This window comes from Leptodactylus fuscus, chromosome 6 (assembly GCF_031893055.1).
Source record: "Leptodactylus fuscus isolate aLepFus1 chromosome 6, aLepFus1.hap2, whole genome shotgun sequence".
Taxonomy (NCBI): Eukaryota; Metazoa; Chordata; class Amphibia; order Anura; family Leptodactylidae; genus Leptodactylus; species Leptodactylus fuscus.
In genome coordinates, this window is record NC_134270.1 from 23945585 (window position 1) to 23965522 (window position 19938).

Here is a 19938-nt window from a genome sequence, read left to right on the forward strand (position 1 = left end):
ATTATATTATTTCCATGGTGCTGTACATTATTATATTATTTCCATGGTGCTGTACATTATTATATTAATACCATGGTGCTGTACATTATTATAGTAATCCCATGGTGCTGTACATTATTATAGTAATCCCATGGTGCTGTACATTATTGTATTATTTCCATGGTACTGTAGATTTCAGGGTTTACATACAATACACAAAACACACAGAGAAAGCATAATACTAACAGTGACCAACTGGTACAGTGGGATCGAGGACTCTGTCCGCAAGGGCTTACAATCTATGAGGGAAAGGGGTTAGACATAGTAGGTGAAGGTAGATATATCTGAAGCACATCATGCCAGCGTGGCCTATTGATTGGTCTGGTTCTGGTGCATACGAGGGGGAACCACTGAGACAAGGGCTGAAGTAATGGTGGTGTTATAGAAAGCAGAGGCAGCTGAGAATATCCTGGAGTGAGGATATGCCAGAAAGGGGTAGAAGACAGAAAGTGTTAAAGAGAAAAGGGATGAGAATATGCGTATGTGGTGGTCAGAGATAATGGTGGGAGAGTTGGCCATGTTGGATAGAGAACAGAGGTAGGCGAAGATCAGATCAAATGTATGTCTCCCTATGTGAGTGTCAGAGGAGAACCACCGTGAGAGCCAAAAGAAGTTGGTGAGATAGTATGATTATACAACTCCCTAGACACCCCTACACCTCTGCATGGCCTGAACAAGACGCTCTGTCCATCTGCCACAGCTGTCCCTCTAGCAGCCGCCATACCAGTGTCTGGACTGTAAGACTGCTTAGGCCAAAAAATCCTGGGGATCACCATGTACCTAGTATCCCCCCACATTCTGCAGTGAGGTTTATGGTACATATGCAGTGGTCCATCACCAAACTGACCTCACCAAATGTGCACGACCCTGATATCGCCTCACTTTAAATATAATACTGTACATCATGATCTAAGCAGAACAGGGTGGGTTGGTTGGGTCCTAATCTCTCCTTTGCAAATCTTTTTAAACTCCCTTTTCTATCGTTCTCTATCTAGAGTTTCCTGCCGTTCCACCCTTCATCAGGCCAACAAAGAGCTCCCCCAGGCACTGACATGAAGCCAGCACCATTTTGACTGCCCTGTTTATGCTAACCCTTTCATACTAGGGATGCCTGCCCAACTTTTTAGCTACTCAGGACTATTACTACTTCAGTGAAACCATATTGAAAATCCAAAAAGAACATCCCTCAAAACATAAATCTAATAAAAAATTGTAGCCGTATAAAATAGACAAAGTACAACCGAACAGCCATAACCATCAGAAATATACAGCAAACAAACCTCATGGATGGACTCCAGATCCTTATCCAGATATCGGTACTTTAGATCTTGTAATTAAAGGGATCAATATTCATTTTATTACAGTCACATGACATAAAGAGCCCAAACCGGTCACTAGAAAAAACCCTACAAGACTCCTTGACAGCAGTTTCAGGCTACTTATCCTGACCCTCACCAGCACAGAGCAGGAGAACCATGGTTGGTTGGTTGGTTGTAGGAACCTACTGTGGACTTTGTCTCACATTATTAGAAGTGTTCAGAGCAGGAGATAGCCACCACCAGACAGATCTACGTCATTGAGTGAGCTCTAGACCACAGTGCACCATAGTTATTGAAGTGGGATTCTCCATGTCAGAGGACAACCCCTATGTGACGAGATGGTGACAATAAACATGTTTGGAGGCACAGACAGACTCTTATTTTCTTATTTTTTTCTTATGGTAGCGTTGGAAGGGACCTCAAGGGCCATCGGGTCCAACCCCCTGCGAGTGCAGGTTTTCCTAAATCATCCCAGCTATATGTTTATCCAGATTCCGCTTGAAGATTTCCATTAAAATCTGGACTCTGTTTGGACCTTCTGCAGTGGTCAAAGTCTTCAAGTCTCAGCGAGACCTTGTTGCACAGTAAGAGTAAGCCAGTCATGAAGCCAACATAGAGAGTGCCCCACATTTCTGCAAGGTAAACGAATTAGAACTTGGCGTAGTTGGCAAGATAAGATATAACGTAATGAGTGAAGAAGCAACATCCACTTTATGTCCTGTCCACCCTATGATAACAATGAGAGCAAAGTTATACAAAAGCAAGAGACAGAATTATGGGGGTCACGGGGGCTTCAGGGATACAGATGTGGTTGTGATGAACTATTCAGTCCAGGCTGGCAGAGTCAGCTGCTCCAGAGAGAGTTGCAAGACAACGTGTAAAGACGCCTTGATCTATTGTTACACTAAGTGCTGAATGAAACAGTCAGTAAGGATAAGGAAGAATTATAAAGGACCTTACTGTTCACCTTGGTAAAAACAGGAGGGGAGAGGGAATTCCCTAGAGGGAATTGCCGTGGGGAACTTAAGGAGGCTTGGAGTGGGGGTGTCCTGTGGTCACAACCAGCTTTAATGGAACTAAAGACAAAGTGGATTCCTAGTCCCAAGTCCCAACCATGGCTATAGCCTTTTATGAAAACCAGATCTTCGTTCTAGTCTATGAAGGCGATGCCTCCTGTGTGTATCCTACGGCTCTCAGGAGTCTGCCACTACTAGTAGTCCATGTAATTCAGGTGGACATTTCTCTTTCCAACTCAAACAAAAGGGGATATTTGTGATAGAGGAGGTCATGATGACCCAAACACCCATCAGAACATCCTGAATGACTTGGACAGACTCATGGTGTGTAAACTCAGCTTAAACCATTCTCTTGTGAAGTAAAATCCAGCTTCAACTGAAGTCCAACGAATCAGCCGTACGTGGTAGAATAAAATTCAACTTTTATTTTAGCAAAAAATAATAAAACCGTCACATAATGATCACGGAGTCAATGTTACAGACTGGAATATATTCCTTACCTTGGATCCAAAAAGGTTTCCGTGCTCGCTGGTCTTTACAATTCATATTCTTGGAGAAGGGTGAGCTGGATTTACTAGTCAGCTGAAACCCGTTGCTGCTAAATCTCTAATGAACAACCATAACAGTTGGCTTTGTAGAGGACATTGAAACAGTGTTGGATTCAACAAAAACTCTTAAACCTGCCAAATTGAGTGGGCCACATGAAGATACCCTCCTATAGTCCAGAAGTAAGATCTCAGATCACACCCATTAGAAGGACTTCAGATCACATACACATCAGTAGGACCTCAGGTCCCAAACACATGAGTAGGTTCTCATATCGCATACACATCAGTAAGACCTCAGATCACATGAGGCATGAGTGCAAGTGCCGCCACTTCTAAGCACTCTTGATGTGCTGAACCAGAGTCCTAGTAGTACCAACGTTGCAACAACAAAGAGTTACCATTGTCTAAATGGGATGGCACTACTGGGCATTATATTGTGTGAGGGCAGTAAGGAGGAATTATACTTTGTTGAAGACAATAAGGGGGCATTATAGGTGTGGAAAGGTAATAACTGAGCATTATGCTGTATGGGAACCACTAAGGGAGTCCCCCACCTCAAATGGCAGGGGATAGAACAGGGAAGTAACACTGCTTCTTTACTTTTACCCAATTTCCAGAATTTTTGTTTATTACCCTGGCTGGTGTTTTTTTGACAAAAAAAGTGAAAACTCTAACCATACAGATGATACCTTTGAGCAACAGCTGCTGCAATTTAACCCCCTAGATGCAACAACTAAGGGGTTTGTTCCTGATTATGCCCCCATTGGTATCCCTGCAGAGTGTTTTGTGTTGTTGTGGTGATGGGAGGGGTGTATTGGAGTAGAGTCAGGACTTCAGTCAAGGTCTCAGGCTGAATAGTATAATGTATTGTACAGAAATATTGTAGCAATTGCGCCTCCTTGTGGTCACTCCATACTGGATGTAAATACGCTAACACAATAACTCAATATATCCCCTACAGTGAATACTGTAAAAAACAAGAAGCACCCCCCCCCACTAAACACACACGAGTTGATGTGTTTTGATCTCACTGGGCCCCCAAATGAAGTAAAGTGTGAGCAAAAAGTTGAATATAACAAAAAATCAAACAAATACAAATTGATCCCAAAAAAGACAAGACCCCAAACTGCTATCCAGTCAGAAAAAGGTTAAATGTCCATTAATTTTTGCAATCCCGGAGGATGCCGGGGCAGTAACATAACAAAAAATCATACTCGGCTGTCCGCAACGCTCCGGTGTCCGTTCTAGTGGGTGCCGGTGATGTATGTAAGTGACCATTATACAGGGGCAATAAAATGTAATCAAAAAATGATCGCCACTGATAAATACAAATCATCCCGCAAAAAATAAGCCTGGTATGTAGACACGATGGTAAGAGTTATGGTTTTTATGCTGAGACAACGGAAAGACCTACAAACAGCGACGTGAACTTGAGTATCAACCACGCACAGGCCCTTAAGGGGTTAAAAAAATATCATCAGGAAACAGGAATGATTAGCCGCAGCATGTGAATGATGAAAACAGCAAGTGCAGGACAAAAAGAGAATAAAAAGAGGTGACAAAGTTACCTGTATACCAAAGTGGTAGCCATGATAACTACAACTCATCCCGCAAACAACAATCCCAGCCTCGTTATAATACACACAATACCATAAGGGGTTAACGTGTCAGCCATACTGGCTAGATTAGTACGAAGCTGACGCATTCCACTACAAAGATGGCTTCTACTGACGTCACTAGTTGCGTGTGGGAAGCGTGGCCCGCACAGCCAATCAAGAGATGTCGCTCTTGTACTTGTTTACCAATCCTGTGCGGTCCTGCTGGAAAAGGGCGGGGCACACAGACTATAGCGTCAGAGTCTTGTGACTGGGTTCACGGCCGCAGCCTTCATTCTCTCTGCGCTGATTGGTCGGCAGCAAAGTATTTGGACAAATCATCTGCCAGCGAAGTCGACAGCCAATGAGGATGGAGGAGGGCGGTGACGCGCTGTCAGCTGTTGTTTGTTTACTGCGGATGTGGAGGGAGCCGGGGTCCGAGAGGAGCTCAGGCTGGGGCTGACGAGATGGAGCCCGGCGGCGGAGGAGGAGCGGCGGGAGACGGGAGCACCGACATCTGCTGCCTGTCATACAACCAGGACTGCACGTAATGATCTGCGACTGTGCCGGGTGGATGTGGCGGGGGCTGTACCATTCTCACTTTGTGAGGTGGGGCAGAGGCAGGACTGGTCCATTATCAAATTGGACTGGATAGTAAGGACAAAAAGATGGAGGAGTAGGGACAGTACCATAATAAAAGGGGGTGAGGGACTGAACTATCAGCTCATTGTATGGTGGGGAAGGGGAGGAGCTTAGTACAATTATCATACATGGGGAAAGCAGCTCATCCTATTATATGTTTGTAGTGGTCAAGTGAAAGTACTGGGGGAAGTGACAGGACCAGACCATTATACTGGGGGAAGTGACAGGACCAGACCATTATACATGGGAAAGTGACAGGATGGGACCATTATACTGGGGGAAGTGACAGGACCAGACCATTATACTGGGGGAAGTGACAGGACCAGACCATTATACATGGGAAAGTGACAGGATGGGACCATTATACTGGGGAAAGTGACAGGACCGGACCATTATTCAAGGGGAAGTGACAGGACCAGACCATTATACATGGGAAAGTGACAACATGGGACCGTTATACTGGGGGAAGTGACAGGACCAGACCATTATACATGGGAAAGTGACAACATGGGACTGTTATACTGGGGGAAGTGACAGGACCAGACCATTATACAAGGGGAAGTGACAGGACCGAACCGTTATACTGGGGGAAGTGACAGGATTGGATCGTTATACTGGGGGAAGTGACAGGATTGGACCGTTATACTGAAGTGACAGGACCGGACCATTATACCAGGGGAAGTGACTGGATTGGACCATTATACCGGGGGAAGTGACAGGATTGATCAGCCCCATTATAGAGGGTTAGTGTCTGGCCTGGACCATTGTATAAGGGGAGGTGACAGGAGCGGACCATTATGCAGAGGGAACCAGACCATTTGGAGAACTAACTCTTCATTTTCCGCTATCTTCCGGCTTTCTGCTGCTGAGTAGGCCCATTCCTGCTCCAATCGCCGCCTCTCACTATAAACAGTGGGATCAGAATCTGGGCATAAACTGCCCTAAATTACTGTAAATTCCTACGTTAGAACGGCCCCTTAGAGTATGGTCACATGCAGTTGTGTAACTAGCAAAGACTGGGCCCCCGAAAAAGCTTTTGTCTTGAGGTGGGGTGGTCCACGGCATAGTGCTCCCATTACCTAGCCCCCACACAGTATAACACCCCATTTACACAAAGTACAATGTCCCCAAGTGGCCTCCAAACAGTATAATGCCCCACCAGTGCCCCTACATACACTGTTATGCTCCACTGTGGCCCCTGCACACAGTACTATGCCACGTAGTGACCTACCTATCATCCATTATTATACTCTGGGGTCTTTTCGGGCCCTATAGTATAAAGATCGGAGACCCAGGGAAGGATACAAACATAAATAACACTGTTACTCACCTCTCCTGCACTCTGACAGTCTTTGGGCCTCTTTGGTGACTTCATGTGGGCCAGGATGGCATCATTATGTGTCGCAACGCCGGCCTGTCTCCCGTGATGTCAGTATCAACATTTAAGAGGGTCGAAAGTAACAGGGAGTGCACCGGAGCCCAGGAGAGGGAAGTAACAGTGTTTTTTATGTTTGATGACCTCCCCTAGCCCTCCGATTATTATACTCCTGAGTTGGAAAAATGTTTGTTGGGGTTCACAAGCCCCCGGCTTCACTTGCCAATCCCCGCTTCTGACCCCCAGGGGGCCACACCAAACATGATATGGGACGCAGAAGGGGAAGTGCAGGCAGCTGTGAGCAGAAGCAGGGATCGGTAAGTAAATAAGGCCCTTTATTTGCTGGGGTTACTCCAGCAGGCAACGGCCTAATAAAAAACAAAAAAAATCAGAGGCCCACGGGACCCTCTAATGTCCCGGGCCCTGTAGCAGCCGCTACTGCTGATACCCCGGTATTTGTGCCACTGTTCACATGCAGGAATCTGTTTCAGACATTGGAGCAGGACATTGGGCTCGATCCTGCCGTGTATTGCTTGGCTGATATAGCCTTAGGATCTGCGGCTCGAGACCAATGATTGGGCAATTCAGGGAGCAGAAGGGAGGAAAGGAAGGGCTGATTAGATGGTCTGATCCTTTTCTGCTGTCAATTTTCTGTTGTACAGGGGGATGTGACAGAACGCGACCATTATACAATGTCTATAGTGTCCAGGTTACTGGATCGGACCATTACATAGGGGGAAACAACAGGAATGGGCTGTTATACAAGAGAAAGTGACAGGACCTGTACCATTATACAGAGGGGAGTGACAGGGCTGGTCCATTATATATGTAACTCAGGATAAGTAATGTATGTACACAGTGACTATACCAGCAGAATAGTGAGCGCAGCTCTGGAGCATAGTACAGGATGTAACTCAGGATCAGTACAGGATAAGTAATGTAATGTATGTACACAGTGACTGCACCAGCAGAATAGTGAGCGCAGCTCTGGGGTATAATACAGGATGTAACTCAGGATCAGTACAGGATAAGTAATGTAATGTATGTACACAGTGACTGTACCAGCAGAATAGTGAGCGCAACTCTGGAGTATAATACAGGATGTAACTCAGGATCAGTACAGGATAAGTAATGTAATGTATGTACACAGTGACTGCACCAGCAGAATAGTGAGTGCAGCTCTGGAGCATAATACAGGATGTAACTCAGGATCAGTACAGGATAAGTAATGTAATGTATGTACACAGTGACTGTACCAGCAGAATAGTGAGCGCAGCTCTGGAGTATAATACAGGATGTAACTCAGGATCAGTACAGGATAAGTAATGTAATGTATGTACACAGTGACTGCACCAGCAGAATAGTGAGTGCAGCTCTGGAGTATAATACAGGATAAGTAATGTATGTACACAGTGACTGCACCAGCAGAATAGTGAGCACAGCTCTGGAGTATAATACAGGATGTAACTCAGGATCAGTACAGGATAAGTAATGTAATGTATGTACACAGTGACTGTACCAGCAGAATAGTGAGCGCAGCTCTGGAGTATAATACAGGATGTAACTCAGGATCAGTACAGGATAAGTAATGTAATGTATGTACACAGTGACTGTAGCAGCAGAATAGTGAGCGCAGCTCTGGGGTATAATACAGGATAAGTAATGTAATGTATGTACACAGTGACTGTACCAGCAGAATAGTGAGCGCAGCTCTGGAGTATAATACAGGATATAACTCAGGATCAGTACAGGATAAGTAATGTAATGTATGTACACAGTGACTGCACCAGCAGAATAGTGAGCGCAGCTCTGGAGTATAATACAGGATATAACTCAGGATCAGTACAGGATAAGTAATGTATGTACACAGTGACTGTACCAGCAGAATAGTGAGCGCAGCTCTGGAGTATAATACAGGATATAACTCAGGATCAGTACAGGATAAGTAATGTAATGTATGTACACAGTGACTGCACCAGCAGAATAGTGAGTGCAGCTCTGGAGCATAATACAGGATGTAACTCAGGATCAGTACAGGATAAGTAATGTAATGTATGTACACAGTGACTGTACCAGCAGAATAGTGAGCGCAGCTCTGGAGTATAATACAGGATGTAACTCAGGATCAGTACAGGATAAGTAATGTAATGTATGTACACAGTGACTTTACCAGCAGAATAGTGAGCGCAGCTCTGGAGTATAATACAGGATGTAACTCAGGATCAGTACAGGATAAGTAATGTAATGTATGTACACAGTGACTGTAGCAGCAGAATAGTGAGTGCAGCTCTGGGGTATAATACAGGATAAGTAATGTAATGTATGTACACAGTGACTGTACCAGCAGAATAGTGAGCGCAGCTCTGGAGTATAATACAGGATATAACTCAGGATCAGTACAGGATAAGTAATGTAATGTATGTACACAGTGACTGTACCAGCAGAATAGTGAGCGCAGCTCTGGAGTATAATACAGGATATAACTCAGGATCAGTACAGGATAAGTAATGTAATGTATGTACACAGTGACTGCACCAGCAGAATAGTGAGCGCAGCTCTGGAGTATAATACAGGATATAACTCAGGATCAGTACAGGATAAGTAATGTATGTACACAGTGACTGTACCAGCAGAATAGTGAGCGCAGCTCTGGAGTATAATACAGGATATAACTCAGGATCAGTACAGGATAAGTAATGTAATGTATGTACACAGTGACTGCACCAGCAGAATAGTGAGTGCAGCTCTGGAGCATAATACAGGATGTAACTCAGGATCAGTACAGGATAAGTAATGTAATGTATGTACACAGTGACTGTACCAGCAGAATAGTGAGCGCAGCTCTGGAGTATAATACAGGATGTAACTCAGGATCAGTACAGGATAAGTAATGTAATGTATGTACACAGTGACTTTACCAGCAGAATAGTGAGCGCAGCTCTGGAGTATAATACAGGATGTAACTCAGGATCAGTACAGGATAAGTAATGTAATGTATGTACACAGTGACTGTAGCAGCAGAATAGTGAGTGCAGCTCTGGGGTATAATACAGGATAAGTAATGTAATGTATGTACACAGTGACTGCACCAGCAGAATAGTGAGTGCAGCTCTGGAGTATAATACAGGATAAGTAATGTAATGTATGTACACAGTGACTGTACCAGCAGAATAGTGAGTGCAGCTCTGGAGTATAATACAGGATGTAACTCAGGATCAGTACAGGATAAGTAATGTATGTACACAGTGACTGCACCAGCAGAATAGTGAGTGCAGCTCTGGAGTATAATACAGGATGTAACTCAGGATCAGTACAGGATAAGTAATGTATGTACACAGTGACTGTACCAGCAGAATAGTGAGCGCAGCTCTGGAGTATAATACAGGATGTAACTCAGGATCAGTACAGGATAAGTAATGTAATGTATGTACACAGTGACTGTAGCAGCAGAATAGTGAGTGCAGCTCTGGGGTATAATACAGGATAAGTAATGTAATGTATGTACACAGTGACTGTACCAGCAGAATAGTGAGCGCAGCTCTGGAGTATAATACAGGATAAGTAATGTAATGTATGTACACAGTGACTGCACCAGCAGAATAGTGAGCGCAGCTCTGGAGTATAATACAGGATATAACTCAGGATCAGTACAGGATAAGTAATGTAATGTATGTACACAGTGACTGTACCAGCAGAATAGTGAGCGCAGCTCTGGAGTATAATACAGGATATAACTCAGGATCAGTACAGGATAAGTAATGTATGTACACAGTGACTGTACCAGCAGAATAGTGAGCACAGCTCTGGAGTATAATACAGGATAAGTAATGTAATGTATGTACACAGTGACTGCACCAGCAGAATAGTGAGCGCAGCTCTGGAGTATAATACAGGATATAACTCAGGATCAGTACAGGATAAGTAATGTAATGTATGTACACAGTGACTGCACCAGCAGAATAGTGAGCGCAGCTCTGGAGTATAATACAGGATATAACTCAGGATCAGTACAGGATAAGTAATGTATGTACACAGTGACTGTACCAGCAGAATAGTGAGCGCAGCTCTGGAGTATAATACAGGATATAACTCAGGATCAGTACAGGATAAGTAATGTAATGTATGTACACAGTGACTGCACCAGCAGAATAGTGAGTGCAGCTCTGGAGCATAATACAGGATGTAACTCAGGATCAGTACAGGATAAGTAATGTAATGTATGTACACAGTGACTGTACCAGCAGAATAGTGAGCGCAGCTCTGGAGTATAATACAGGATGTAACTCAGGATCAGTACAGGATAAGTAATGTAATGTATGTACACAGTGACTGTACCAGCAGAATAGTGAGCGCAGCTCTGGAGTATAATACAGGATGTAACTCAGGATCAGTACAGGATAAGTAATGTAATGTATGTACACAGTGACTGTAGCAGCAGAATAGTGAGTGCAGCTCTGGGGTATAATACAGGATAAGTAATGTAATGTATGTACACAGTGACTGCACCAGCAGAATAGTGAGTGCAGCTCTGGAGTATAATACAGGATAAGTAATGTAATGTATGTACACAGTGACTGTACCAGCAGAATAGTGAGTGCAGCTCTGGAGTATAATACAGGATGTAACTCAGGATCAGTACAGGATAAGTAATGTATGTACACAGTGACTGCACCAGCAGAATAGTGAGTGCAGCTCTGGAGTATAATACAGGATGTAACTCAGGATCAGTACAGGATAAGTAATGTATGTACACAGTGACTGTACCAGCAGAATAGTGAGCGCAGCTCTGGAGTATAATACAGGATGTAACTCAGGATCAGTACAGGATAAGTAATGTAATGTATGTACACAGTGACTGTAGCAGCAGAATAGTGAGTGCAGCTCTGGGGTATAATACAGGATAAGTAATGTAATGTATGTACACAGTGACTGTACCAGCAGAATAGTGAGCGCAGCTCTGGAGTATAATACAGGATATAACTCAGGATCAGTACAGGATAAGTAATGTATGTACACAGTGACTGTACCAGCAGAATAGTGAGCACAGCTCTGGAGTATAATACAGGATAAGTAATGTAATGTATGTACACAGTGACTGCACCAGCAGAATAGTGAGCGCAGCTCTGGAGTATAATACAGGATGTAACTCCATATATGTTGTAGGGTGTAGGCTCTTCTCTTGGATGACTACAGTTACGTTTCCTTCTGACGCTTCCTCCAGATAATGAGTGTTTGTTATGATAATTACCTCCGGCCTCGATATATAATGAATACTTGCTATGTGATGTGTCATGGGGACACATTTCGGGCGGAGTTCCTAGACTAAGTATAGTATGGGTCTCTAACCACTGAGGGAGGCTTCTGTTATGCTGACGTCTTGTGGGGTTTTGTGAGGTCAGGCAAAGTATTCATATCTTTCTTTCTTCGTCTCTGCAGGTCCCTAGCGATCGGGATGAGGACGGGGTATAAGCTCTTCTCTCTTTCTTCAGTGGAGCAGCTCGACCTTGTCCATGAAAGCTGTAAGAGTCTCAGTGTGACTGTGGAGGGCGCTCTGTGGTGCTGGGGTTGCTTCATAGCACTTCTCCCAATGTGGTTATCGAGTGACTGTTGGCATTTTATAACACATAATCCGTAACTGCTGATAGTCAGTAAGCGAAGTGACAACCACTTCAGGACACTCTCATCTCTGTGCTCTCCTGCCCTGACTCTGTCTCATGTCTTTGCTCTCCTGCCCCATCTTTGCTTTGTCTCTTTGCTCTGCTGACCCGCCTTTGCTTCATCTCTATGCACTCCTGCCCTTGACTCAGTCTCATGTCTTTGTTATCCTGCCTACCTCTTCCTCCTCTCTTTGCTCTGCTGCCCCACCTCTGCATCGTCTCTCTGCACTCTTGCCCCATCTTTGCTTTGTCTCTTTGCTCTGCTGGCCCACTTATGCTTTGTCTTTTTGTGCTCCTACCTCTGCTCTCATGGCTGCTTCCACAGATGTGACATCAGTTCTGACATCTACAGATTACTCAGATTACTCTATCCTCCTATATGATATTACACCATATCCTCCTATATGATATTACACCATATCCTCCTATATGATATTACGCCATATCCTCCTCTATAGTGACATTACACTATCTCCTCTTTTGTGATATTGCACCGTCCTCCTCTGTGGTGACTATAGAGCTTATTATCATCTGCAAATATTGAGATTCTACCCTGTAATCCCTCTATCAGTTCATTGATAAAATATTATAAAGAAGAGCACCAGTACTGACCCCTATGGCACCCCACTGGTAACCCAATCTGAGTTTGGAAACAGTGTGGTAATTAGTGGGTACAATCTGGGAGACTTTTATTAACCTGGTTCCAGATATTTTCCCCTAATGATTCTCTCTATATGTGATATAGTATAATACGCCTTTGAAAAGTCCAAACTTACTACATCTATGATATTGCCCAGGCTTAGATAGGAACTTCACTGCCCATAAAAGCTGATGTCTGACAGGACCGATCCCTCATAAATCCCTATTGGTACTGTCTTATACAGTTATTGATGTACCACACTATAGTATCTCTTAGAAACACTGTAAGTTAATGTTTCCACTACAGATAATAAAATTACCGCTCTATGTTCTCCAGGATAACTTTATACTTTTTTGCCATCACTTTTGCTATGGGCTGATCCTGTGAAACAGACTCTCATTACTGACTCCTTAAATATTAGATATAAGGGCTTATCTATGGCTGGACATAATTTCCTCAGATCTCGGGGATGTACGCCATTTACACCCAGTGATTTGTCTATTTTAGTATTTTGGAGGCATCTTCCTACTTTCTCCTGGGTGAAAGTTGATGGAGAATTTACATGACCCCTAATCGTGCCTTTGGCCATTGGATTTTCCTGTGTAAATACAGTAGAGAAGAAGGCATTTAATAGATCTGCCTCATCCTCATCCTCCTACACCATTACACCCAGATTATTTTGGAGAGGGCCAACACTCTTAGTTTTTAGTTTCTTAAAGGGGCTCTATCAGCAAAATCATGCTGCTAGAGCCCCACATATGCGTGCATAGCCTTTAAAAAGGCTATTCAGGCACCGCTAAAGTTATATTAACCAACCCCCCCCCCGTTTTAAAATAATACCCTAAAAAAGAATATGCTCTACTTACCGAACGTGCACGCTGGGCGGGCATTCAGGGTGTGTCTTCATCTTCTTCCCCGCCTCTTCTTCCTCCGATGTCCTCTGGTCCCGTCTTCCTCCAGCGCTCGCGAACGGACAGTGATAGCCTGGGCGCATGCGCAGTAGCTGTAGTAGAAGCCTAATGCTACTGCGCATGCGCCCAGGCCGTTTTTTTATATCAGTGTCCGCGAGCGAGCGCCGGAGGAGGACGGGACCGGAGGACATCAAAGGAAGAAGAGGCATGGAGGAAGATGAAGACACACCCTGAATGCCCGCCCAGGGTGCACGATCCGTAAGTAGAGCACATTCTTTTTTAGGTTATTATTTTAAAACGGGGGGGGGGGGGGGGGGGGGGGGGTGGTAGTTTAATATAACATTTACGGTGCCTGAATAGCCTTTTTAAAGACTATTCACGCACATGTGGGGCTCTAGCAGCATGATTTTGCTGATAGAGCCCCTTTAAGTCTTTCCCAACATCCGCAGTACTAGTATGGCGGATGCCGGGTGTTTAAAGATGGTGGACAGCAGACACTCAGCGCTAATGCCCGCCCCAATTGTGGGCATTAACCCCTCTGGTGCCTCAGTCAGCTTTGAGCACCGCCATTTTGCCGAGGATCGCCGGCACCCGGAGCAAGCTTCTGGGCCGGACTCCCATTGGCATGACAGCCAGGAGCCTTGTGAAAGCTCCCAGGCCTGTCTGTAATGATTTTCTTTTGCAGGCTACTCTATGCCTTGTCTCTTTTCTCTCCTGCCCCACCTCTGCATCATCTCTTTGTTCTCTTGCCCCACCTCTGCCTCATCTCCTGCCCTGTTTCTGTCTCCTACTCCTCTCATGTTTTTTTTGTTTTTTTTCTTAAATGTAGATTGTGAGCCTCACATAGAGCTCACAATGTACATTTTTTCCCTATCAGTATGTCTTTTTTTGGAATATGGGATGGAAATCCACGCAAACACGGGAAAACATACAAACTCCTTGCAGATGGTTTTTTGCCCTTGGCGGGATTTGAACACCAGGACTCCAGCGCTGCAAGGCTGCAGTGCTAACCACTGAGCCACCGTGTGGTCCCTAAAGTAATCACCCCAGATGGGACTCGAACCCACAATCCCTGGCTTAGGAGGCCAGTGCCTTATCCATTAGGCCACTGGGGCCCATACTCTCATGTTTTGTACCTGTATCATGCAGATGACCTCTCGGACGTATACATCGTTGAGCGGCTCTTCTCCAGCAGTCTCGTGGTCGTCGTCAGTCACTCCAAGCCTCGGCAGATGAATGTCTTCCACTTTAAGAAAGGGACAGAAATCTGCAACTACAACTATTCCGCCAACATCCTGTCCATCAGACTGAACCGGCAGGTATGTGGTGGCGGGTGGCCGGGACATTTTGAAGGGGGAGGAGCCGGCTGATGCCTTCACTCTGTGTTCTAGAGGCTGGTGGTGTGTCTGGAGGAGTCTGTTTACATCCATAATATCAAAGACATGAAGCTGCTGAGAACTCTGCTTGACACCCCCCGGAATCCCACCGGTAATATGGGCAGGACCCAGTCAGGGGCAGTATGGGGAAGGAAATGGCTAGAGAGTCAGTCAGTGATAAAGTGATAGTCATAGGAAGGCGGAGGGGATAGTGAGAGGATGGGTCACGGGGATAGGTTAGCGGGAAGGTGCGATGTAGGAGGGACTAGCAGCAGGATGTTGTAGTCAATAGTAGGGTGTTGACGCAAAGTTGTCGCTTTGTCTCCCACTCTTCAGGCCTCTGCGCTCTCTCTATTAACCATTCCAACTCTTACCTGGCGTATCCTGGCAGCGCCTCTATGGGTGAGATCATGGTGTACGATGCCAACATACTGGTGAGTGTCTCCCGTGTAACATCCACATACAGCACTTCTTTTACTGATATGGGCAGTTCCAGCACTTGCCATGGCAGCTTAGTACTGATGATGTCATTGGTGGGCGGGGACTGCGAGTGTTAGTGAATGCTGATGTGTTGTGTCTCTCTACAGAAAATAGAATGCACAATCCCGGCCCATGACAGCCCGCTTGCTGCCATCGCTTTTAACTCCACAGGGACCAAACTGGCCAGTGCCTCAGAGAAGGTGAGTGACAGGCAGAAGGTCCACGTCCCAGTGACCCGCACCAGCTGACCCGACCTCTCATTGCAGGGAACTGTGATTCGGGTCTTCTCCATCCCCGAAGGGCAGAGACTTTATGAGTTCAGAAGAGGAATGAAGAGGTGAGTCTTACCCCCTCCTAGGCATCGGTTCATAGACGAGTCTTCATGGACATCCTGCTCTACCAGCAATTGTCACTGTAATGTGTCTAAAAGTGCCCCAACCCATGTGTGACGTCACTGGTGTATACTGGATCTACAGCAGATATACTGGTACCTGGGTCCTACATGGCATGGGGTTGTCCAGGGTTTATTATAGGTGTGAGCTGAGTGGGGATGTTGTCTTGGTAGACCTGGACATTGCATGTGTGACTGTGGTGTGATGGTTTTACTGGTGTATCCTGCATCTACAGCACATATACTGGGACCTATGATGTCTATGGAGTTCCACTCTTGACCAACCAAAAGTGACAAAATGATGTAAAAATATGGGAACCTGGGGATCTGTAGGCATCTGGACATTGCAGTCATTTCTGATCTTCTCTTGTGCTGCAGGTACGTTAACATCAGCTCTCTGGTATTCAGCATGGACTCTCAGTTCCTGTGTGTGTCCAGCAACACGGAGACCGTGCACATCTTCAAACTGGAACATATACCGGAAAGGTGAGAGGGGTGGAGACCCCATGGCTGTCACAGAGGGAGGTCATTGCTTGTTCTGTTTAAAGAGGCTGTACAGAATTAGAAAATCGCGACTGCTTTCTACCAAAAACTGTGCCACACCTGTCCACAGGTGATGTGCGGTATTGCAGTCTAACTTGATCCATTTCAGTGGAGCCAAACGGATTTGTCTGATTCTGTAGAAGGACTTTAAATAAAATAAAAGCAAAAAAAAAAAATTATTTTATTTGTGCACTAGTCCGGATACATTTTGTATATTACATGAAACAGCTCTTTTAGTTCCCTACATAGATACAGGAAACTGACTGATCTCTAAGGGCTAGTTTACACAGGGCTAGTGACCGCGTATTTTGGTCCTGATTTTGATGCGGGAAGCCCTGTCAGAATTGGATCAAAATGTGACAGTCGCGGCTACCCACTCCGGAGTAGGCTCAAATGAATGGGCGCAGTCCGGAGAGTGCTATCGCCAGGCGGAAGCCGGGGCAGCTGAAGAAAGGGCAGGGAACATACCACTCACAGAAAATAGAAAGCTAGCGCTCTACATAGACCTCTATTGTGAGGGGGCAGATTCTGAGGTGGATTTGGCGTCAGAATCCGCCCCCTCTTGCCCCGTGTGAACAAGCCCTAAGGAATAGCTCAATATCATCAGTAAGACTGGCAAAACCCCCGGCCTATACTCTGTGGTCGGCCCATTCGTCCCTCACGCCCTGCCCTTGACCATTACTCTCTCTGTCTTGACCATTTCGATAACGTCTCCTGTGACAAGGATGGCGGCCGAAGGCTTTTAAGATCTGTAAATCCCTCCTGAACTCCCACCTTTTACTGTTCAGATCTAGTTAATGGTTTTGTGTGTTTTCCTTGGCCATCCACTTTCCCATTCCCCTTCAGCCATACATTTATGTGTTGGGTTAGATTCAATGCTTTTACCTTTGTGGTTAGATATTACTCGAGCGCTTTTCATTTGCTTAAATGGTCAATAACGTTTCAGACAACGCGGTCTTATTTAATAGATCATTTTATTCTGGACCAAAATATAATGCACTTTACTTACAATGGTTGTTGCTTTCTACCCGAGTAACCTCTTTATAATTCCTGCCACTAGATGACTCCTTTTTAGCGAATTTGCTGTTCACTCCCTGTTCGGCCCTTTGCAGATGACCGTGTGTTAGTTCAGTATGATATCCAGGTTTTTCCCAGTTTGCACACTGACCCATTCATTTGTATTGGCCCATGCACTTGACCTAAAACTCAGGACAGGTCCTATTACTGTCTCCGCGGCTCCTATTCATTGAACGGACGGACGGCACGTAGATGACATCATGTGTCGGCCATACCGTTCAATCACAGCTAGTCCATGGTCGTCTGCAAGGGGCCTTCTAAGGAAAGTGCTGTCCTTAGTCACCTTCGAAATCAAGACGGGTTCACAATGAGAGGAGGGACTCGGAGTTGGAAAGGATTTTGTTTTTCCCTCTGAGGGGCTTCTCACAACCTCTACATGTCTGCACAAACTTTTCTCTTCCCGTACACTGCAGGCACTGAGAGAATGCTACAGCTTCCACAATGTAAGGCCGGTTGCACATTACTTTGTGTTCGCTGACAGCCATGATTAAACGGCACAAGCAGTTCATGGATGTCATCCATGTGCCGCCCATACACCAGCCGTGCTTCCGCTGCCCCTATTCATTCAGTGAACAGGAGCTATGAAAGCACGGCTGCAAAAGTGAACAGGAGTAGGAGTTTTGTAGGCCTGGATAGCACACTGAACTACTCGACAGTTGTCTGCAAGGGACCTAAGGAGTTTACAGTGGACTTCTGTATATTGTGACTATCTGCTTGTGTTATTGTTGGCAGCAAGCCGCTTTCCTTAATGTATTCAGATCACTCTATTTTTTTTCAGGAATCTTTTTAGCTACATCATAACCTGTTTTAGCAGTCTGGTGCCCCATACCCATAATATGATTGCTTGGGCTTTTCTCAGCTTTTTTTTTTTTTGCTATTTTACATTTACACCTAACCGAATTACGTGTACAGAAACCAGTAGCAGTAGTAATGGATATAGGAGGGGGCAGACGGCTCCATAACTCAACCTCAGGGAGAAAACAGCCATTTCGAATAGCACGCTCCCATAGAAATGAATGGAAGCGGCCGGAACGCAGACTTTGCCAGCGGCCGGCCGCTTAACCTCCCCGCATGCCGGCTACGTCCATTCTTTTCTATGGGATTGTGGTATTCGAAACGGCTGTTTCGAATAGTGTTCGCTCATCTCTACACACAAACATAAACAAATCTTTCAATAAAGGGGGGTGTGTATGTGTGTATATATGTATATATATAATAATATATATATTATAATGTAATATATATATATACCCACATACATACACACATACACTAATACAGACATAATGCTACATAGCTTCTGTCATTACAGTCCTCCTCTGTAGTGATTACTCTATCCTCCTATATGATATTACACCATATCCTCCTATATGATATTACACCATATCCTCCTATATGATATTACGCCATATCCTCCTCTATAGTGACATTATACTATCTCCTCTTTTGTGATATTGCACCTTCCTCCTCTGTGGTGACTATAGAGCTTATTATCACCTGCAAATATTGAGATTCTACCCCATAATCCCTCTATCAGTTTATTGATAAAATATTATAAAGAAGCGCACCAGTACTGACCCCTGTGGCACCCCACTGGTAACCCAATCTGAGTTTGGAAACAGAGGGTGGTTATTAGTGGGTACAATTTGCAAGATATTTATTAACCTGGTTCCAGATATTTTCCCCTAATACCAGTATTCTCTCTATATGTGATATAGTATAATACGCCTTTGAAAAGTCCAGACTTACTACATCTATGGTATTGCCCAGGATTAGATAGGAACTTCACTCCCCATAAAAGCTGATTTCTGACAGGACCGATCCCTCATAAATCCCTATTGGTACTGTCTTATACAGTTATTGATGTACCGCACTATAGTATCTCTTAGAAACACTGTAAGTTAATGTTTCCACTATAGATATACCAGTCAATAGTTTCCAGGATAACTTTATACTTTTTTGCCATCACTTTTGCTATGGGCTGATCCTGTGAAACAGATTCTCATTACTGACTCCTTAAATATTAGATATACGGGTTTATCTATGGCTGGACATAATTTCCTCAGAACTCGGGGGTGTACGCCATTTACACCCAGTGATTTGTCTATTTTAGTATTTTGGAGGCATTGTCCTACTTTCTCCTGGGTGAAAGTTGATGGAGAATTTACACGACCCCTAATCGTGTCTTTGGCCATTGGATTTTCCTGTGTAAATACAGTAGAGAAGAAGGCATTTAAGGGGGCGTTCACACTACCATCGGTGTCCGACAGGTAGTGTCCGCTCCTAGTGTCCGCTCAAAATCTGGCACGGACATTAGGAGCGGACACTA

At 44.8% G+C, this 19938-nt stretch overlaps 1 protein-coding gene and 1 non-coding gene across 2 annotated transcripts in view; one reads left to right on the forward strand and one right to left on the reverse strand.

The window, feature by feature from the left end:
- The first annotated feature begins 4878 nt into the window (after positions 1-4878).
- The window catches only part of WIPI1 (WD repeat domain, phosphoinositide interacting 1), a 32772-nt gene continuing 17712 nt past the window's right edge, over positions 4879-19938 (forward strand). Inside the window, exons 1-8 of the mRNA XM_075279562.1 lie at positions 4879-5064; positions 11971-12053; positions 14892-15061; positions 15134-15230; positions 15455-15552; positions 15706-15798; positions 15865-15935; positions 16368-16475. Coding sequence (XP_075135663.1) covers positions 4985-5064; positions 11971-12053; positions 14892-15061; positions 15134-15230; positions 15455-15552; positions 15706-15798; positions 15865-15935; positions 16368-16475 — 800 coding nt within the window. The 5' untranslated portion in view covers positions 4879-4984. The remainder of the gene's footprint in view (positions 5065-11970; positions 12054-14891; positions 15062-15133; positions 15231-15454; positions 15553-15705; positions 15799-15864; positions 15936-16367; positions 16476-19938) is intronic.
- TRNAR-CCU (transfer RNA arginine (anticodon CCU)) lies at positions 14785-14857 on the reverse strand. Its single transcript has one exon. It is a non-coding gene; the product is annotated as a tRNA-Arg (tRNA).